At 41.6% G+C, this 18,937-nt stretch overlaps 1 protein-coding gene across 1 annotated transcript in view; it reads right to left on the reverse strand.

Moving 5' to 3' along the window:
* The window catches only part of VEPH1 (ventricular zone expressed PH domain containing 1), a 971,752-nt gene that overhangs the window by 878,676 nt on the left and 74,139 nt on the right, over nt 1-18,937 (reverse strand). Inside the window, exon 3 of the mRNA XM_053711791.1 lies at nt 12,544-12,718. Within this exon, the coding sequence (XP_053567766.1) occupies nt 12,544-12,718 (175 nt within the window). The remainder of the gene's footprint in view (nt 1-12,543; nt 12,719-18,937) is intronic.

Here is an 18,937-nt window from a genome sequence, read left to right on the forward strand (position 1 = left end):
TCCCACTTTATTATTTTAAGGAATTATGATTTCAACTTGAAGGGTAACAGATTTGATGCCATTTTTGTGTAAGGACAGATGTTGCACTTTCCACTGGTATTAGTAATTTATCTATCTCTTTTAAGTATGGTACTAGATGTTAGGTATGGTACTAGATGTTAGGTATGGTACTAGATGAGCTGGTGCTTTAGTGCAGTGTTTCTCAACAGCGGTCCTCAAGTACCCCCAACAGGCCAGTTTTTATTATAGTTGAACCACTGCACAGGTGAAATGATCAGCTGATCAGTAACACCATGGTTACTAACCTGCTATCATCCATAAGATGATCATTTCACCTGTGCACTGCTTTAGCAATAATGCAATCCTGGCCTGTTTGGGGTACTTGAGGACCGTGGTTGAGAAACTGCTTTAGTGTAACTGCCTAATTTTACTACTTAATTTCATTTTAAAGTGACCTGCAGAAAAAAAATATATCTTTATTTAAATAGTAGGAATGTAAAGCTTAGGAGCTGGCCCATTTTAGGTTCAGCACCCTGGATAGCGCTTGCTTATTGGTGTCTATATTAAGTCACCAATAAGCAAGCATTACCCAGGTTCTGAACCAAAAATGGGCCTGCTCCTAAGCTTTACATTATGAAAAGAGAGAGAATGAAGAAAAATTGATAATAGGAGTAAATTAGAAAGTTGCCTAAAATTCCATGCTCTAGCTGAATCATTAAAGAAACAATTTGGGTTTAGTATCCCTTTAACAATCATGCATGCTTCCCAACTGTTGCTCTTTGTACCCCTGACTAATAAATGACAGGTTGCATATCTCCTCTGATTAGCAGTACTACTTCAATGATCAAATCAGCTTCATTCTCCAGATATCCTTTGTTAAAGAAGCAGCAATGCACTACTGGAGCTAGCTGAACAGATGAATTGTGCCAGTGACAAAAATCATGCAGTTACTTGTCAGCAGCTAGCTCTTAGTCGTGCATTGCTGCTCCTTTAACAAAGGATTCTGACAGAATGAAGCAAATTTGATAATATTCTAGTATCCTAGGTGTGCTCAGGAGCGTGCACATGTCTTTTGCCATCTGGCAGCAGTGTTTATAACCAGTTTTATAACTAAATATAAACAAATAATAAGTGAATATCACAAACTAATCACAGAAAAAAAAATGGGTTTAGTATCCCTTTAAGCTATCTCTATTCGGTTCATATATGTGTTTCTTGGGTGTCTAACGTAGCTACTGTCTCACCAGCCTCTAACCTCACAGCTTGTCACTGATCACCAGGCCCAGACTGACCATCGGGCAAATGCCCGGTGGGCCTCCAGCTCCCATAACTCTGCCTACCTATTCATTATTTACACTCTGCAAAAAAAAAAAAAAAAAACTGCTGCGGCCTCAGGCTGATGATGTCACATGTGACACAACAGCCTCTGCACTCCATGCAGACATTGTAGCAAAACTGGGGAAGGGAGCTGGGATTGTGAGAAGTGGAACCGGTGATCTTCAGAGCCATCAAGTCAGTGTTTTTAAAATTGTGTTAAAAGTGAACACATTGTTTTGTTTTTTCTTGACTAGTTGACAGGGCCGTTTCTTGGGGCACAGTGACAGCAGCACAGCTACTTCAGTGCTTGCAGTGTGTCACAGCCTTAAGTGGGTGTATGTGTTGTGTGTGCATATGAGTGTATGTATGTGTAATGTGCTTGCATATGAATGTGTGTATGTGTGTGTATGTGTGATGTGCGTGCATATGAGTGTGTGTATGTGTGATGTGCGTGCATATGAGTGTGTGTATGTATGATGTGCTTGCATATGAGTGTGTGTATGTGTGATGTGCTTGCATATGAATGTGTGTATGTGTGTGTATGTGTGATGTGCGTGCATATGAGTGTGTGTATGTGTAATGTGCTTGCATATGAATGTGTGTATGTGTGTGTATGTGTGATGTGCGTGCATATGAGTGTGTGTATGTGTGTGTGTATGTGTGATGTGCGTGCATATGAGTGTGTGTATGTGTGTGTATGTGTGATGTGCTTGCATATGAGTGTGTGTATGTGTGTGTATGTGTGATGTGCTTGCATATGAGTGTGTGTATGTGTGTGTATGTGTGATGTGCGTGCATATGAGTGTGTGTATGTGTGTGTATGTGTGATGTGCGTGCATATGAGTGTGTGTATGTGTGATGTGCGTGCATATGAGTGTGTGTATGTATGATGTGCTTGCATATGAGTGTGTGTATGTGTGATGTGCTTGCATATGAATGTGTGTATGTGTGTGTATGTGTGATGTGCGTGCATATGAGTGTGTGTATGTGTAATGTGCTTGCATATGAATGTGTGTATGTGTGTGTATGTGTGATGTGCGTGCATATGAGTGTGTGTATGTGTGTGTGTATGTGTGATGTGCGTGCATATGAGTGTGTGTATGTGTGTGTATGTGTGATGTGCTTGCATATGAGTGTGTGTATGTGTGTGTATGTGTGATGTGCTTGCATATGAGTGTGTGTATGTGTGTGTATGTGTGATGTGCGTGCATATGAGTGTGTGTATGTGTGTGTATGTGTGATGTGCGTGCATATGAGTGTGTGTATGTGTGTGTATGTGTGATGTGCTTGCATATGAGTGTGTGTATGTGTGTGTATGTGTGATGTGCGTGCATATGAGTGTGTGTATGTGTGTGTATGTGTGATGTGCTTGCATATGAGTGTGTGTATGTGTGTGTATGTGTAATGTGCTTGCATATGAGTGTGTGTGTGTGTGTGTATGTGTGATGTGCGTGCATATGAGTGTGTGTATGTGTGTGTATGTGTGATGTGCGCGCATATGAGTGTGTTGGAAATGGGAGTATGTGTGATCTGCTTACATATGAGTGTGTGTATGTGGGGTCTGCATTCATACAAGTGTATTTCTGTAGTGCTGGATGTCACACATTAGGGGATATTTACCATCCCTGCAGGCGGCCAGGTTTCATAGCAAGGTAAAATTAAATTTTGCACAAGAGGATTCTTGTGCAACGCAATCCCCTGCTGTGGTGCAAACAGTTGCACTATAGCACAGCATTTCAGTCATCCTGAACAAGCGAGTGTTAAAGGGACAGTCAAGTCCAAAAAAACCTTTTATGTTTCAAATAGGGCATGTAATTTTAAACAACTTTCCAATTTACTTGTATCACCAATTTTGCTTTGTTCTCTTGGTATTCTTAGTTAAAAGCTAAACCTAGGAAGGCTCATATGATAATTTCTAAGCCCTTGAAGGCCGCCTCTTATCACCTGCTTTTTTATTTGCTTTTCACAACAGGGGAGAGCTAGTTCATGTGAGCCATATAGAAAACATTGTGATCACGCCCGTGGCTTGTGACACTGCACTAAAATGAAAGTCAATACATAATAAATCAAATGTTATGTGATCAGGGGGCTGTCTAACAGTGTTGTTGTGCAAAACTAGGGAATGGGTAATAAAGGGATTATCTATATTTTTAAACAACAAAAATTCTGGTGTTGACAAGAAATAAGGTTGGGCTGCTTTGCCTTAAAATGCCTGGGCCTATTTTTGGTCCCACTCCGGCCCTGTCTACCACCCCCCCCTTCACCCTGCCACACTCACCTGATCACATTAATCCACTTATCCTGTCACACTCACCTTCTCTCGCACTGTCCCACTCACCCCCCCAACCCTGTCACACTCCCCTCCCAGGGGTGCTCAACCTTTGGCCCTCCAGATGTTGTGGAATACATCTCTACTTGATGCTTTGCAAAAATTATGGCTGTAAGTGCATTATGGGAGATGCAGTTCATAACATCTGGAGGGCCAAATGTTTGAGCAACCCTGCATTAACCCCTGCAATCCGGTCACTCAGCCCCCCAACCATGCCACACTCACCCTGTCACATAAACCCCTCAATCCCCCACACTCACCTCCCCTCGGCCTGTCACACTACCTCCTCCAACCATGCCACACTCAACCCCAACCCTGTCACACTTACCCTATCACATTAACGCCTTTAAACCTGTCACACTCTACCACACTCACGCTGTCACATTAACTCTCCAAATCCTGTCACACTTACCTCTCCTCGCCCTGTCACACTCCCTTCTCCAACCAAGTCACATTCACCCCAACCCTATCACACTCATATGGTGATAAAGAATACTTATTATTACATGCCTCTCAACATTTCATATGTCCAAAGAGGGACACTATGGTTTTGGGGAGTGTGGCTGAAGGTCACTGCTGAATGTCTCTTGGTCTTGTGCAGAGCTTTGGGCGGGGTTATAATAACGCCTCTCACAGGCCAAATGCACCAAGTGCGTGCAGGAGCACTGACAGGTCTGTGCATAGGCGTGCTCTCCTGCATGCTACCACTGTGGGCAGAATTATTATTGTGCAGCGACACCTGAGGACTGATGGGCTAGGTGCAGCATGAGAAATAAAAACATTTTTTAAAAAAATGCTTGTGAATCTGGCCACAGCAGCTGACAGCCTACCGGGTATTTTCTCAGTATCCCGATATGTCAGTCTGGCCCTGGTTTAGCCTTTTCTATGGAAATGATATGCTAAGCTAAATGATAGAAAGGGATTTCAGTTGAAGGGGGGCTAGCCCAGTGATCAATCTTCACCGGCACACAAACTAGGATTGTGAATACCGCCTCTTGTGTGATAGATCTAAAAAAAAAAAAACAGTCGATCTAACCTGATCTAACGTATATCTGTCAAAATCAATAAAATTTGGTCCAGATTTCAGTTGAGGGGGGCTAGCCCAGTGATCATCACTCCCCTGCACACAAACTATGGCCTAGATTTGGAGTTCGGCGGTAGCCGTCAAAACCAGCGTTAGAGGCTCCTAACGCTGGTTTTGGCCGCCCGCTGGTATTTGGAGTCAGTGATTAAAGGGTCTAACGCTCACTTTTCAGCCGCGACTTTTCCATACCGCAGATCCCCCTACGCCATTTGCGTAGCCTATCTTTTCAATGGGATCTTTCTAACGCTGGTATTTAGAGTCGTTTCTGAAGTGAGCGTTAGAGCTCTAACGACAAAATTCCAGCCGCCTGAAAATAGCAGGAGTTAAGAGCTTTCTGGCTAACGCCGGTTCATAAAGCTCTTAACTACTGTACCCTAAAGTACACTAACACCCATAAACTACCTATGTACCCCTAAACCGAGGCCCCCCCACATCGCCGACACTCGATTAAAATTTTTAACCCCTAATCTGCCGACCGCCACCTACGTTATACTTATGTACCCCTAATCTGCTGCCCCTAACCCCGCCGACCCCTGTATTACATTTATTAACCCCTAACCTGCCCCCCACAACGTCGCCGCCAGCTACTTAAAATAATTAACCCCTAATCTTCCGACCGCAAAGCGCCGCCACCTACGTTATCCCTATGTACCCCTAATCTGCTACCCCTAACACCGCCGACCCCTATATTATATTTATTAACCCCTAATCTGCCCCCCACAACGTCGCCTCCACCTGCCTACACTTATTAACCCCTAATCTGCCGAGCGGACCGCACCGCTACTATAATAAAGTTATTAACCCCTAATCCGCCTCACTAACCCTATCATAAATAGTATTAACCCCTAATCTGCCCTCCCTAACATCGCCGACACCTACCTTCAATTATTAACCCCTAATCTTCCGATTGGAGCTCACCGCTATTCTAATAAATGGATTAACCCCTAAAGCTAAGTCTAACCCTAACACTAACACCCCCCTTAAGTTAAATATAATTTACATCTAACGAAATAAATAAACTAGCTAAAGTACAAAAAATAAAAAAGAACTAAGTTACAGAAAATAAAAAAATATTTACAAACATAAGAAAAATATTACAACAATTTTAAACTAATTACACCTACTCTAAGCCCCCTAATAAAATAACAAAGCCCCCCAAAATAAAAAATTCCCTACCCTATTCTAAATTAAAAAAGTTACAAGCTCTTTTACCTTACCAGCCCTGAACAGGGCCCTTTGCGGGGCATGCCCCAAGAAGTTCAGCTCTTTTGCCTGTAAAAAAAAAACATACCATACCCCCCCCCCAACATTACAACCCACCACCCACATACCCCTAATCTAACCCAAACCCCCCTTAAATAAACCTAACACTAATCCCCTGAAGATCTTCCTACCTTGTCTTCACCATCCAGGTATCACCGATCCGTCCTGGCTCCAAGATCTTCATCCAACCCAAGCGGGGGTTGGCGATCCATAATCCGGTGCTGAAGAGGTCCAGAAGAGGCTCCAAAGTCTTCCTCCTATCCGGCAAGAAGAGGACATCCGGACCGGCAAACATCTTCTCCAAGCGGCATCTTCGATCTTCTTCCATCCGGAGCGAAGCGGCAGGATCCTGAAGACCTCCAGCGCGGAACATCCATCCGGACCGACGACTGAACGACGAATGACTGTTCCTTTAAGGGACGTCATCCAAGATGGCGTCCCTCGAATTCCGATTGGCTGATAGGATTCTATCAGCCAATCGGAATTAAGGTAGGAATTTTCTGATTGGCTGATGGAATCAGCCAATCAGAATCTAGTTCAATCCGATTGGCCGATCCAATCAGCCAATCAGATTGAGCTCGCATTCTATTGGCTGATCGGAACAGCCAATAGAATGCGAGCTCAATCTGATTGGCTGATTGGATCAGCCAATCGGATTGAACTTGATTCTGATTGGCTGATTCCATCAGCCAATCAGAAAATTCCTACCTTAATTCCGATTGGCTGATAGAATCCTATCAGCCAATCGGAATTCGAGGGACGCCATCTTGGATGACGTCCCTTAAAGGAACAGTCATTCGTCGTTCAGTTGTCGGTCCGGATGGATGTTCCGCGCTGGAGGTCTTCAGGATCCTGCCGCTTCGCTCCGGATGGAAGACCATAGAAGATGCCGCCTGGATGATGACTTCAATCGGATGGAAGATCCTCTTCTGCCCCGCTTGGATGAAGACTTTGACCGGATCATGGACCTCTTCAGCCCCCGCTTGGGCTTGGATCAGGACATCGGAGGAGCTCTTCAGGACGGATCGGTGAACCTGGTATGGTGAAGACAAGGTAGGAAGATCTTCAGGGGCTTAGTGTTAGGTTTATTTAAGGGGGGTTTGGGTTAGATTAGGGGTATGTGGGTGGTGGGTTGTAATGTTGGGGGGGGGGGTATTGTATTTATTCTTTTACAGGCAAAAGAGCTGAAATTCTTGGGGCATGCCCCGCAAAGGGCCCTGTTCAGGGCTGGTAAGGTAAAAGAGCTTGTAACTTTTTTAATTTAGAATAGGGTAGGGAATTTTTTATTTTGGGGGGCTTTGTTATTTTATTAGGGGGCTTAGAGTAGGTATAATTAGTTTAAAATTGTTGTAATATTTTTCTTATGTTTGTAAATATTTTTTTATTTTCTGTAACTTAGTTCTTTTTTATTTTTTGTACTTTAGCTAGTTTATTTAATTGTATTTATTTGTAGGAATTGTGTTTAATTAATTTATTGATAGTGTAGTGTTAGGTTAATTGTAGGTAATTGTAGGTAGTTTATTTAATTATTTTATTGATAGGGTAGTGTTAGGTTTAATTATATCTTAGGTTAGGATTTATTTTACAGGTAACTTTGTTATTATTTTAACTAGGTAACTATTAAATAGTTCTTAACTATTTAATAGCTATTGTACCTGGTTAAAATAATTACAAAGTTGCCTGTAAAATAAATATTAATCCTAAAATAGCTATAATATAATTATAATTTATATTGTAGCTATATTAGGATTTATTTTACAGGTAAGTATTTAGCTTTAAATAGGAATAATTTATTTAATAAGAGTTAATTTATTTCGTTAGATAAAAATTATATTTAACTTAGGGGGGTGTTAGTGTTAGGGTTAGACTTAGCTTTAGGGGTTAATACATTTATTAGAATAGCGGTGAGCTCCGGTCGGCAGATTAGGGGTTAATAATTGAAGTTAGGTGTCGGCGATGTTAGGGAGGGCAGATTAGGGGTTAATACTATTTATGATCGGGTTAGTGAGGCGGGTTAGGGGTTCATAACTTTATTATAGTAGCGCTCAGGTCCGCTCGGCAGATTAGGAGTTAATAAGTGTAGGCAGGTGTCGGCGACGTTGTGGGAGGCAGGTTAGAGGTTAATAAATATAATATAGGGGTCGGCGATGTTAGGGGCAGCAGATTAGGGGTACATAAGGATAACTTAGGTGGCGGCGGTTTACGGAGCGGCAGATTAGGGGTTAAAAAAAATATGCAGGGGTCAGCGATAGCGGGGGCGGCAGATTAGGGGTTAATAAGTGTAAGGTTAGGGGTGTTTAGACTCGGGGTACATGTTAGAGTGTTAGGTGCAGACATAGGAAGTGTTCCCCCATAGGAAACAATGGGGCTGCGTTAGGAGCTGAACGCTGCTTTTTTGCAGGTGTTAGGTTTTTTTTCAGCTCAAACAGCCCCATTGTTTCCCATGGGGGAATCGTGCACGAGCACGTTTTTGAGGCCGGCCGCGTCCGTAAGCAACTCTGGTATCGAGAGTTGCATTTGCGGCAAAAATGCTCTACGCTCCTTTTTTGGAGCCTAACGCAGCATTTGTTTGAACTCTCGATACCAGAGTTAATTTTATGGTGCGGCCAGAAAAAAGCCCGCGGAGCGTTAACAGCCCTTTTACCGCCGAACTCCAAATCTAGGCCTATGATTGTAAATACTGCCTCTTGCGTGATAGATCTAACGGAAAAAACAGTTGATCTAACCTGATCTAATGTATATCTATCAAAATCAATACAATTTGGTCCAGATTTCAGTTGAGGGGGGGGCTAACCCATGATCACCCCTCCCCCGCACACAAAATAGGATTGTGAATACCGCCTCTTGCGTGATAGATCTAATGAGAAAAACAGTTCATCTAAGCTGATCTAACGTATATCTCAAAATCAATAAAATTTGGTCCAGCTTTAAGTTGAGGGGGGGGCTAGCCCCCTCATTAAAAATTCAATATCTCAGTAATTAGACTAGATCTAGCAAAACGTTTGGCTGATCAAACCTGATCTAACGTGGAGCTATCATAATCAATAACATTTTGTCAACATTTTTGTTGAGGGAGGGTTGGCTACTGGTTAGCCCCCCCCTGAAAAAGATTGTTAATATTTCATATTTTAGAGTAGATCTAATGAAAAAAACAGTTGATCTAACCTGATCTAACAAAGATCTAACAAATGGAATAATCTTTTGTTAGAATTTTGAATATGGGGTGGCAGTGATTGTTTCAAAGTGTATTCTTCTCTCCCTCCCTTCCTCTCTCCCTTCTTTCCCTTTCTCCCTCCCTTCCTCCATCAACTCCCTTCCTCCCTCAATTTACTCCCTCACTCAACTCCCTCCCTTCTTTCTCTCAACTCCCTCCCTTGCTCCCTTCTTTCACTCATTTCGTTCCCTCCCTTCTTTCCCTCCCCCCTTTTCTCCTCTCTCTCCCACCTTTTCTCTTAATTAATTAGTATTTTCTATGTAACAGAGCTTGCTTTCTAAAAAAGCACCGGCCAGTGTATAGATTGACCTGTCTGTTTACTAACAGGCTGTCTTCTTTTTAGAATAGGACAGGAAGGCCAGATGGGAGTGAATGGATCTTGGTAAGTCCTGGGCTTGTTCCATTTCACTGTTCTCTGACTGTGCATTAGGTTCCACCTGTTCTGGAATGACCCGGACAGTTCAGGTTTCCATTTGTGTGTCTGTTTGAGAAGCGGAGTCAGGCCCACACATACAAATGTTCAGGTTTGGTACGAAACAACCACTGCCAAAAAGGGGACATTGTGCATTTGCAACATACTGCTCATGCCTACAGTTATTTCTCTCTCATGTGTGTGGTAGTGTGTCTGAGTGCAGGAGTGTGTCTGTGTGTGAGTCTGTGTGTGTAAGTTTCTTTGTGCATGAGAGTCTGTTTTTGTGTTGACCAGGGTCTTTTTGTGTGTGAGAGTTTCTGTGTGAAAGAGAATGTATTTGTGTGTGTGAGAGTGTGTGTTTGTGAGAGCGTTAGTGTGAATAGGCAAACTCCTAAGCATGCATCCCAGTTTTTCAACAAAAGATACCAGGAGAACAAATAAAAATATATAATAGAAGTAAATTAGAAAGATGTTTAAATTGCATGCTCTATCTGAATCATGAATGAAAAATTTGGGGTTTTATGTCTCTTTAAGTTATCTGCCCCAGATCACCTTCTCATATAAAAACTGGCCTTGATCCCCTAACAATAACTCTATTCCTTAAAGGGACACTGAACCCAAATTTTGTGATTCAGATAGAGCATGCAATTTTAAGCAACTTTCTCATTTACTCCGATTATCAATTTTTCTTCATTCTCTTGGTATCTTTATTTGAAATGCAAGAATGTAAGTTTAGATGCTGGCCCATTTTTGGTGAACAACCTGGGTTGTTCTTGCTGATTGGTGGATAAATTCATCCACCAATAAACAAGTTCAATCCAGTGCTCTGAACCAAAAAATAGCTTAGATGCCTTCTTTTTCAAATAAAGATAGCAAGAGAACGAATAAAAATTGATAATAGGAGTAAATTAGAAAGTTGCTTAAAATTGCATGCTCTATCTGAATCACGAAAGAAAACATTTGGTTTCAGTGCCCCTTTAAGTTTTTGTCCCATGAGATTTTTGGTTCCCTCTGTCAAATAGAGTATTTTAGTATAATGTACTAGAAGTGGCTCACAATCGTTTTTTTGTTTAATTGGGATGTCGCTCCCTTAAAGGGATAGAAAGGTCAAAAATGAAATGTGCAATAAGCTTCCATTAGCAAAAACGCTTCTAGTAAAAGTTATTACTGTTTTTCTGCGGCATACACACATAGCCTGGGAAGGCCCGTGCACCAGTATTTAAACACCATGACTGCTCAGAAAGCTGGTGGTGGTGTGTATTGCTTCCAAAGATGTAATTTGTATCATACAAGCCAATGCTGACTCTCTGAGCAGGCACGGTGTGTGAATTCTGGTGCAAGGGCCCTCACAGCATATGTGCGTATGCCACTTAAAAACAGTAATAACTTTTACTAGAAGCATTTTTGCTAATGGAAGCTTATTATATATTTCATTTATTACCTTTCTATCCCTTTAAGGGAGCAACATCCCAATGCAAATAAAAGGAAGATTGTCACTTCTAGTACATTATATATTATACTAAAAACTGTAATAACTTTTAATAGAAGTATTTTTTGCTAATGAAAATATATTGCAAAAATGCTTCTATGCGCATTTCCTTTTTGACCTTTCTATCCCTTTAATTCTGAAATGCCCCAACCCTAAATTATTTTTATATGACTATGATACCCAAAGACTGTGCTAATGTAACAACATTATATAAATATATTATGCCAATAAAAATATTTCACGATTAAGAAACTTGACATTAAAAGAAGAAATAAATAATGAACAATTTGGGATCATTCATTTTCAGCTTGGTTTCTAATATTTGAACATTTGTGAAAGGATCATTTGGCTATGGCATGGCTAGGTGCCGACTGCCGAGTGTGCTCAAAGACAAACATAATCTACTTACAAATATCTATCTAGTTATAAAAAAATAATTACCAACAGATATAGCTTGCATTTCTCTCGTTATACCAAGAAAAAGGTGTGACCTGATGATACGTGGAATTAAAATCTAATTAAATAATTAATTAGCAGACTGCCGTGGCTCAACTCAGTCCTGGGTTTTCCTCAGTGAAGCTTTTACCAGTACATGCAAGAAGAACATAGGCTGGGGGGGTTCCAGGAAGCCATAGAGCAGTGTTTTTCACCTTCAGTCCTTAGGGCAAACCAATGGGAAAGATCTTTATGATATCTGAACAGGTGAAATAATCAGCTGATCAGTTACCATACTTACTAACCTGATCTCACCCATCAGCTAATTATATCACCTAAGCTACAGTTCCATGTATCTTAAAGGGGAAAAAAACATAAATGAAAAGGCAAATGTTACTAGTCTACCCAGAAGATATCAAATGACATCAGATGTTATAAGATGACAACCCTGTGACAAGGTTTAAAATAATAACTAAATAAAATAAAGCAGTAGCAGGCCGACGGGCATAGGTAAGCATTGCTTTTGAAAAGGGCTCTAACCAAGCATAATAATTGTGCACATATTGTCATTTATCCTTATCTTTTATTGGCTATAACTAAGGTGGCCACCTCAGCCATGTTTTCCTGGACACATGAGTTACACATGCTGCAGGGTGTGCAGAGGGGAACATGAATTGCACCCCTGGATAGCACAGGAATAGTGATCCTGGAAAGCACTATTCATGTTCCTCCCTTCATACCCTGTAGCATGTGTAACTCATTGGTGGTGGCACTGACAACCCTAGCTATAGCATAGGACATAAGAGGCTTTAAATTGGTGCATTTTAAAACTGAAGATCAATTGCAGCAAATAAGGTGTTAACACGTTCACACACAGTTGGTATGTTAATTTATTTCAAGACTACAAAAAAAGTGTAATGGCACAATGCATGTTGATTGGTATAAAAAAAACATACAAATATAACATTATTGCAAGGCAAATAAAACAACTGATTTGTACCTTGAAGTATGCTGTTTATTATTGCTTCTGTGTGATCAGCAAGGAGATCTGCCTTGGTGATTGCTACCAGTGAAATGTAATTAGACATATTTCTGCACAACTCCTTGTTTCCCCTGTGAAGGAATTTCACAGCTACAGGGACAGCTTGTGACATAATTGCAGGTCGGTTATAATTCTGTGAATGAAACAGTTAATAATGAATGGTCTAACGTTATTTCATTATAACTTACATACATTGTTGCATAAACAAGTTTTTGTCTTGAGCAAATGCACAACCAAGATGGACAGAAGGTTACTGGAGAACCATTAACATCGGAAAAATACAAATTAAAGGAATATTAAACTCAACATTAACTCCCCTAAAATGTTTAATTAAGCACAAAAATTATATAATAAGTAATAAAACAATATCACTATTTCATCTGCTTTACCTGGAGAGCATCTTGTAGATATAAAAACAAATGTTGTTTGTGTGATCTTGCAACATGCTACACCTCAATTACTTAGATCAGTGCAAGAGATCCTTTTGACTTGAGATGGCTTCTGACTAGGGTTGCCACCTCAGCCATGTTTTCCTGGACACTTATGAGTTACACATGCTGCAGGGTGTACAGAGGGGAACATGAGTTGCACCCCTGGATAGCAAACAAATAGTGATCCTGTTTCTCCCTGCACACCCTACAGCATGTGTAACTAATAAGTGTCCAAGAAAACATGGCTGAGGTGGCAACCCTACCTCTGACTAGCCCCAGCAAAGAATAGAAGATAAATATTCTCAAGGTTTTTTTTTCAATGGGTGTATTACTGGATAGTATTAAAATAGAACACAAATGCAATCATAATAAGAGAATGAGTTTTAAATGCTTATAGAACAGATATACATGTGCAGACCTTTGCAGTACTGTACTGAATTGCTGATATATTATATACTATGCATATGTAAAAAAAACAATTAAAAAAAACTTTAACTCTTTAACGGCTGAGCCATTTCCAACCCTGAGCTGAGCTGATTTGGAGTTTTTAGATGCTGGTCACATTAGGGTTGCTAGCTCCCTATAAAAATACTGGACAATCGGGGCGGAGCCTAGCCACGGACCAAGATGGCTGCATAGTGTTAGAGCTCTGTAGTCCCCTTTGTCTTTAATCATAAAATCAGCGTTTTCACATAACAAGCAACGCAACCAGAAACACTACATAGGGGTGTGAAGTGCCAAGGAACAATCTCGGAGGGGCCCCAAGAGCGAGTGACTACAAAACAAGTGCCGGTCACCGCTGGAGGAGAAGAGGCCGCAAAAGCAGGGAGAATATAGGGAGCACAGAAAGTCCGCGCACGAACGGCTGCAAGAGAAGGATCATACCTTGCAAGAGGCTTCAGCGGGCGCAACCCAAGACAGCAGCTCAAGATCCTACAGAGCTGATCAACAACTCACTGCAGCGGATCACTCAGACTTTAGGGGCACTGAGACCGGGATACGGAACGGAGACCCGGGAGCACATAGGTAACGGCCAAACGACTGCCAACACAGAAAAGGCCCCTGACGCAGAGCGGATCACATGCCTCTTCACCGGTAAGACTGATGACTGGCACACCCCGCGATCCTACCCGCATTAAGCTCTGAGACCCGTAACGAGGTCTCGCAGGCAAATTAACTCAAACACCAGTAAACATATAAAGGCCCAAACGCACCTAGCACAGGAGTAGGGGGCAGAACTAAGTCATTTAATACACATATGACAATTGAGCATTGAGAATAAAGGCAGGGGGTCGCTTTGTCACATTATACTAACTGAGGCAAGGCAAAGGGGGACGGATGGTTTAAAAGACAGCCTTTCTAAAGATATCTATAAATATTAGTGCACCTCACAAAACGGATCTCATAAACAGCTAAGGCTGACTGGGAAAACACAGGCACCGCCTGTCACATTAAATAAAAGCCCCAACACTAGTGCTGCTAAGTAACACAGAAGGGAACTGATTAACTTTATACTTTTGCAAGTGTCTCAATTAAACAACACTAAGGCCTAGATTTGGAGTTCGGCGGTAGCCGTCAAAACCAGCGTTAGAGGCTCCTAACGCTGGTTTTGGCCGCCCGCTGGTATTTGGAGTGAAGTGATTAAAGGGTCTAACGCTCACTTTTCAGCAGCGACTTTTCCATACCGCAGATCCCCCTACGCCATTTGCGTATCCTATCTTTTCAATGGGATCTTTCTAACGCCGGTATTTAGAGTCGTTTCTGAAGTGAGCGTTAGAGCTCTAACGACAAAATTCCAGCTGCCTGAAAATAGCAGGAGTTAAGAGCTTTCTGGCTAACGCCGGTTCATAAAGCTCTTAACTACTGTACCCTAAAGTACACTAACACCCATAAACTACCTATGTACCCCTAAACCGAGCTCCCCCCACATCGCCGCCACTCGATTAAAATTTTTAACCCCTAATCTGCCGACCGCCACCTACGTTATACTTATGTACCCCTAATCTGCTGCCCCTAACCCCGCCGACCCCTGTATTACATTTATTAACCCCTAACCTGCCCCCCACAACGTCGCCGCCAGCTACTTAAAATAATTAACCCCTAATCTTCCGACCGCAAAGCGCCGCCACCTACGTTATCCCTATGTACCCCTAATCTGCTACCCCTAACACCGTCGACCCCTATATTATATTTATTAACCCCTAATCTGCCCCCCTCAACGTCGCCGACACCTGCCTACACTTATTAACCCCTAATCTGCCGAGCGGACCTGAGCGCTACTATAATAAAGTTATTAACCCCTAACCCGCCTCACTAACCCTATAATAAATAGTATTAACCCCTAATCTGCCCTCCCTAACATCGCCGACACCTAACTTCAATTATTAACCCCTAATCTGATGACCGGAGCTCACCGCTATTCTAATAAATTGATTAACCCCTAAAGCTAAGTCTAACCCTAACACTAACACCCCCCTAACTTAAATATAATTTACATCTAAGGAAATTAATTAACTCTTATTAAATAAATGATTCCTATTTAAAGCTAAATACTTACCTGTAAAATAAATCCTAATATAGCTACAATATAAATTATAATTATATTATAGCTATTTTAGGATTAATATTTATTTTACAGGCAACTTGGTATTTATTTTAACTAGGTACAATAGCTATTAAATAGTTAAGAACTATTTAATAGTTACCTAGTTAAAATAATAACAAATTTACCTGTAAAATAAATCCTAACCTAAGATATAATTAAACCTAACACTACCCTATCAATAAAATAATTAAATAAACTACCTACAATTACCTACAATTAACCTAACACTACACTATCAATAAATTAATTAAACACAATTCCTACAAATAAATACAATTACATAAACTAGCTAAAGTACAAAAAATAAAAAAGAACTAAGTTACAAAAAATAAAAAAATATTTACAAACATAAGAAAAATATTACAACAATTTTAAACTAATTACACCTACTCTAAGCCCCCTAATAAAATAACAAAGCCCCCCAAAATAAAAAATTCCCTACCCTATTCTAAATTAAAAAAGTTACAAGCTCTTTTACCTTACCAGCCCTGAACAGGGCCCTTTGCGGGGCATGCCCCAAGAATTTCAGCTCTTTTGCCTGTAAAAGAATAAATACAATACCCCCCCTCAACATTACAACCCACCACCCACATACCCCTAATCTAACCCAAACCCCCCTTAAATAAACCTAACACTAAGCCCCTGAAGATCTTCCTACCTTGTCTTCACCATACCAGGTTCACCGATCGGTCCTGGCTCCAACATCTTCATCCAACCCAAGCGGGGGTTGGCGATCCATCATCCGGTGCTGAAGAGGTCCAGAAGAGGCTCCAAAGTCTTCCTCCTATCCGGCAAGAAGAGGACATCCGGACCGGCAAACATCTTCTCCAAGCGGCATCTTCGATCTTCTTCCATCCGGTGCGGAGCGGGTCCATCTTGAAGCAGGCGACGCGGATCCATCCTCTTCTTCCGTTGTCTCCCGACTAATGACGGTTCCTTTAAGGGACGTCATCCAAGATGGCGTCCCTCGAATTCCGATTGGCTGATAGGATTCTATCAGCCAATCGGAATTAAGGTAGGAATTTTCTGATTGGCTGATGGAATCAGCCAATCAGAATCAAGTTCAATCCGATTGGCTGATCCAATCAGCCAATCAGATTGAGCTCGCATTCTATTGGCTGATCGGAACAAATAAATAAATAACTTTATTATAGTAGCGCTCAGGTCCGCTCGGCAGATTAGGGGTTAATAAGTGTAGGCAGGTGTCGGCGACGTTGAGGGGGGCAGATTAGGGGTTAATAAATATAATATAGGGGTCGGCGATGTTAGGGCAGCAGATTAGGGGTACATAGGGATAACGTAGGTTGCGGCGGTTTACGGAGCGGCAGATTAGGGGTTAAAAAAAATATGCAGGGGTCAGCGATAGCGGGGGCGGCAGAATAGGGGTTAATAAGTGTAAGGTTAGGGGTGTTTAGACTCGGGGTACATGTTAGAGTGTTAGGTGCAGACGTAGGAAGTGTTTCCCCATAGGAAACAATGGGGCTGCGTTAGGAGCTGAACGCTGCTTTTTTGCAGGTGTTAGGTTTTTTTTCAGCTCAAACAGTCCCATTGTTTCCTATGGGGGAATCGTGCACGAGCACGTTTTTGAGGCTGGCCGCGTCCGTAAGCAACTCTGGTATCGAGAGTTGCATTTGCGGTAAAAATGCTCTACGCTCCTTTTTTGGAGCCTAACGCAGCATTTGTTTGAACTCTCGATACCAGAGTTAATTTTATGGTGCGGCCAGAAAAAAGCCCGCGGAGCGTTAACAGCCCTTTTACCGCCAAACTCCAAATCTAGGCCTTAGAGAGGCTGGAGGATTGAATCACAGACAAGGCCCACTATGGAGGGGAAATTAAAGGAATTAAAACAAGTGCAACATACCTTTTGCTGAAAATAGTGTTAAAATAAAAAGAAAGGGGCAAATCAGAGGCATATAGCACACAAAATAAGTATAAAACATGGCTGCTAAAAGAAGTAATAAGCCACTTAAGAACACACAGCCTACAGCCCTAGAAAACTACCTAATTCAAGCAGAGCCAGCCACAATAGCAACAGAAGCGGGGCGCAGTGATCTCACACTAATAACATCAGCACAAGTACATGACCCGGGTACAAATGATAGATCACTAAACTACCTAACAAGAGAAGACATAAAACACCTATCTTCAAAAGAAGATATCAGAGAAGCTATGCAGGATTTTAAGACTATGTTTGGGGAGCTGAAAAGAGACATCATGGTAGTAGACCGTCGTGTTACACAGATGGAAGAACGGCAAGAAACACTCAGCTCAGATTTACAACATCAAACTAGTCAATTGCAGGCCCAGGAGGGCACAGTCCAAACACTTATGGACCGCATAGAGGACTTAGAAAATAGGAGCAGGAGGAACAATCTTCGACTACGAGGAATACCTGAAACAATAGACCCTCCTGCTCTACAAGCCTACATACAGGATTTCATCAAACATCTTAAAAATAATGAAGATACCCCAGACACGCCTATTGAAAGAGCACATCGGGCCCTGCGCCCCAAACCGCCAAATAGGGCACCGCCCAGAGATGTAATAATTAAATTATTGTCCTTTAAATACAAGGAAGAAATCCTGCGACTCGCCAGAACACAACATCCTGTAGAGTTTAGAGGCTCTGAAATACAAATATACTCTGATCTATGCCCCACAACGCTACAGAAAAGAAGGGATCTGAGATTTGTCACCGCCGTTCTCAAAGAAAGAAGGCTGCCTTACAGGTGGGGTTTCCCCACCTGTCTGATCGTCACAAAAAATAACACTTCACACGTCCTGAAATCTATTGAAGATCTTCCGAACCTCAATCAAGCACTAGGCATAAATATACGCCTACCACAGGAAGCTGCAGAAGACCCGCGGGATCCCCCCGGGCAGAACCCAAGAGCAAATCATCAATCCCCCAGCCTGATGGGACAACGTCAAGACGAAAATGCACATTCACCACTATAAAATGATGTGCCTTGAACTTTCCCTGAGGAAACTTGAACTGAGGTCCTGATCAGTAATACAGGTTGTATGCAAAAAAAAAAAAAAATGCATTGATGACTGATGTTTAGGAATAAGATAACTGCCACTGTTTTTTCTTAAAGGGGAAAAAAAAATGTTCATAGTTGAATATGAATGTTATAGCAACTGTAAAGCTTTTTTATTGAGGTTTGGTACACACAGTTATAGAAATAGCTTTAGAAATTTGAAAGTTTACGTACAGAAATTAAGGCATTACCACCTGATCAGATAAAGTATACAATAGGATCTCTGATAATAGATAACTTAAGGTGCAAATCCAAACCTATATCAGTTAACCATA

This window comes from Bombina bombina, chromosome 4 (assembly GCF_027579735.1).
Source record: "Bombina bombina isolate aBomBom1 chromosome 4, aBomBom1.pri, whole genome shotgun sequence".
Lineage (NCBI taxonomy): Eukaryota > Metazoa > Chordata > Amphibia > Anura > Bombinatoridae > Bombina > Bombina bombina.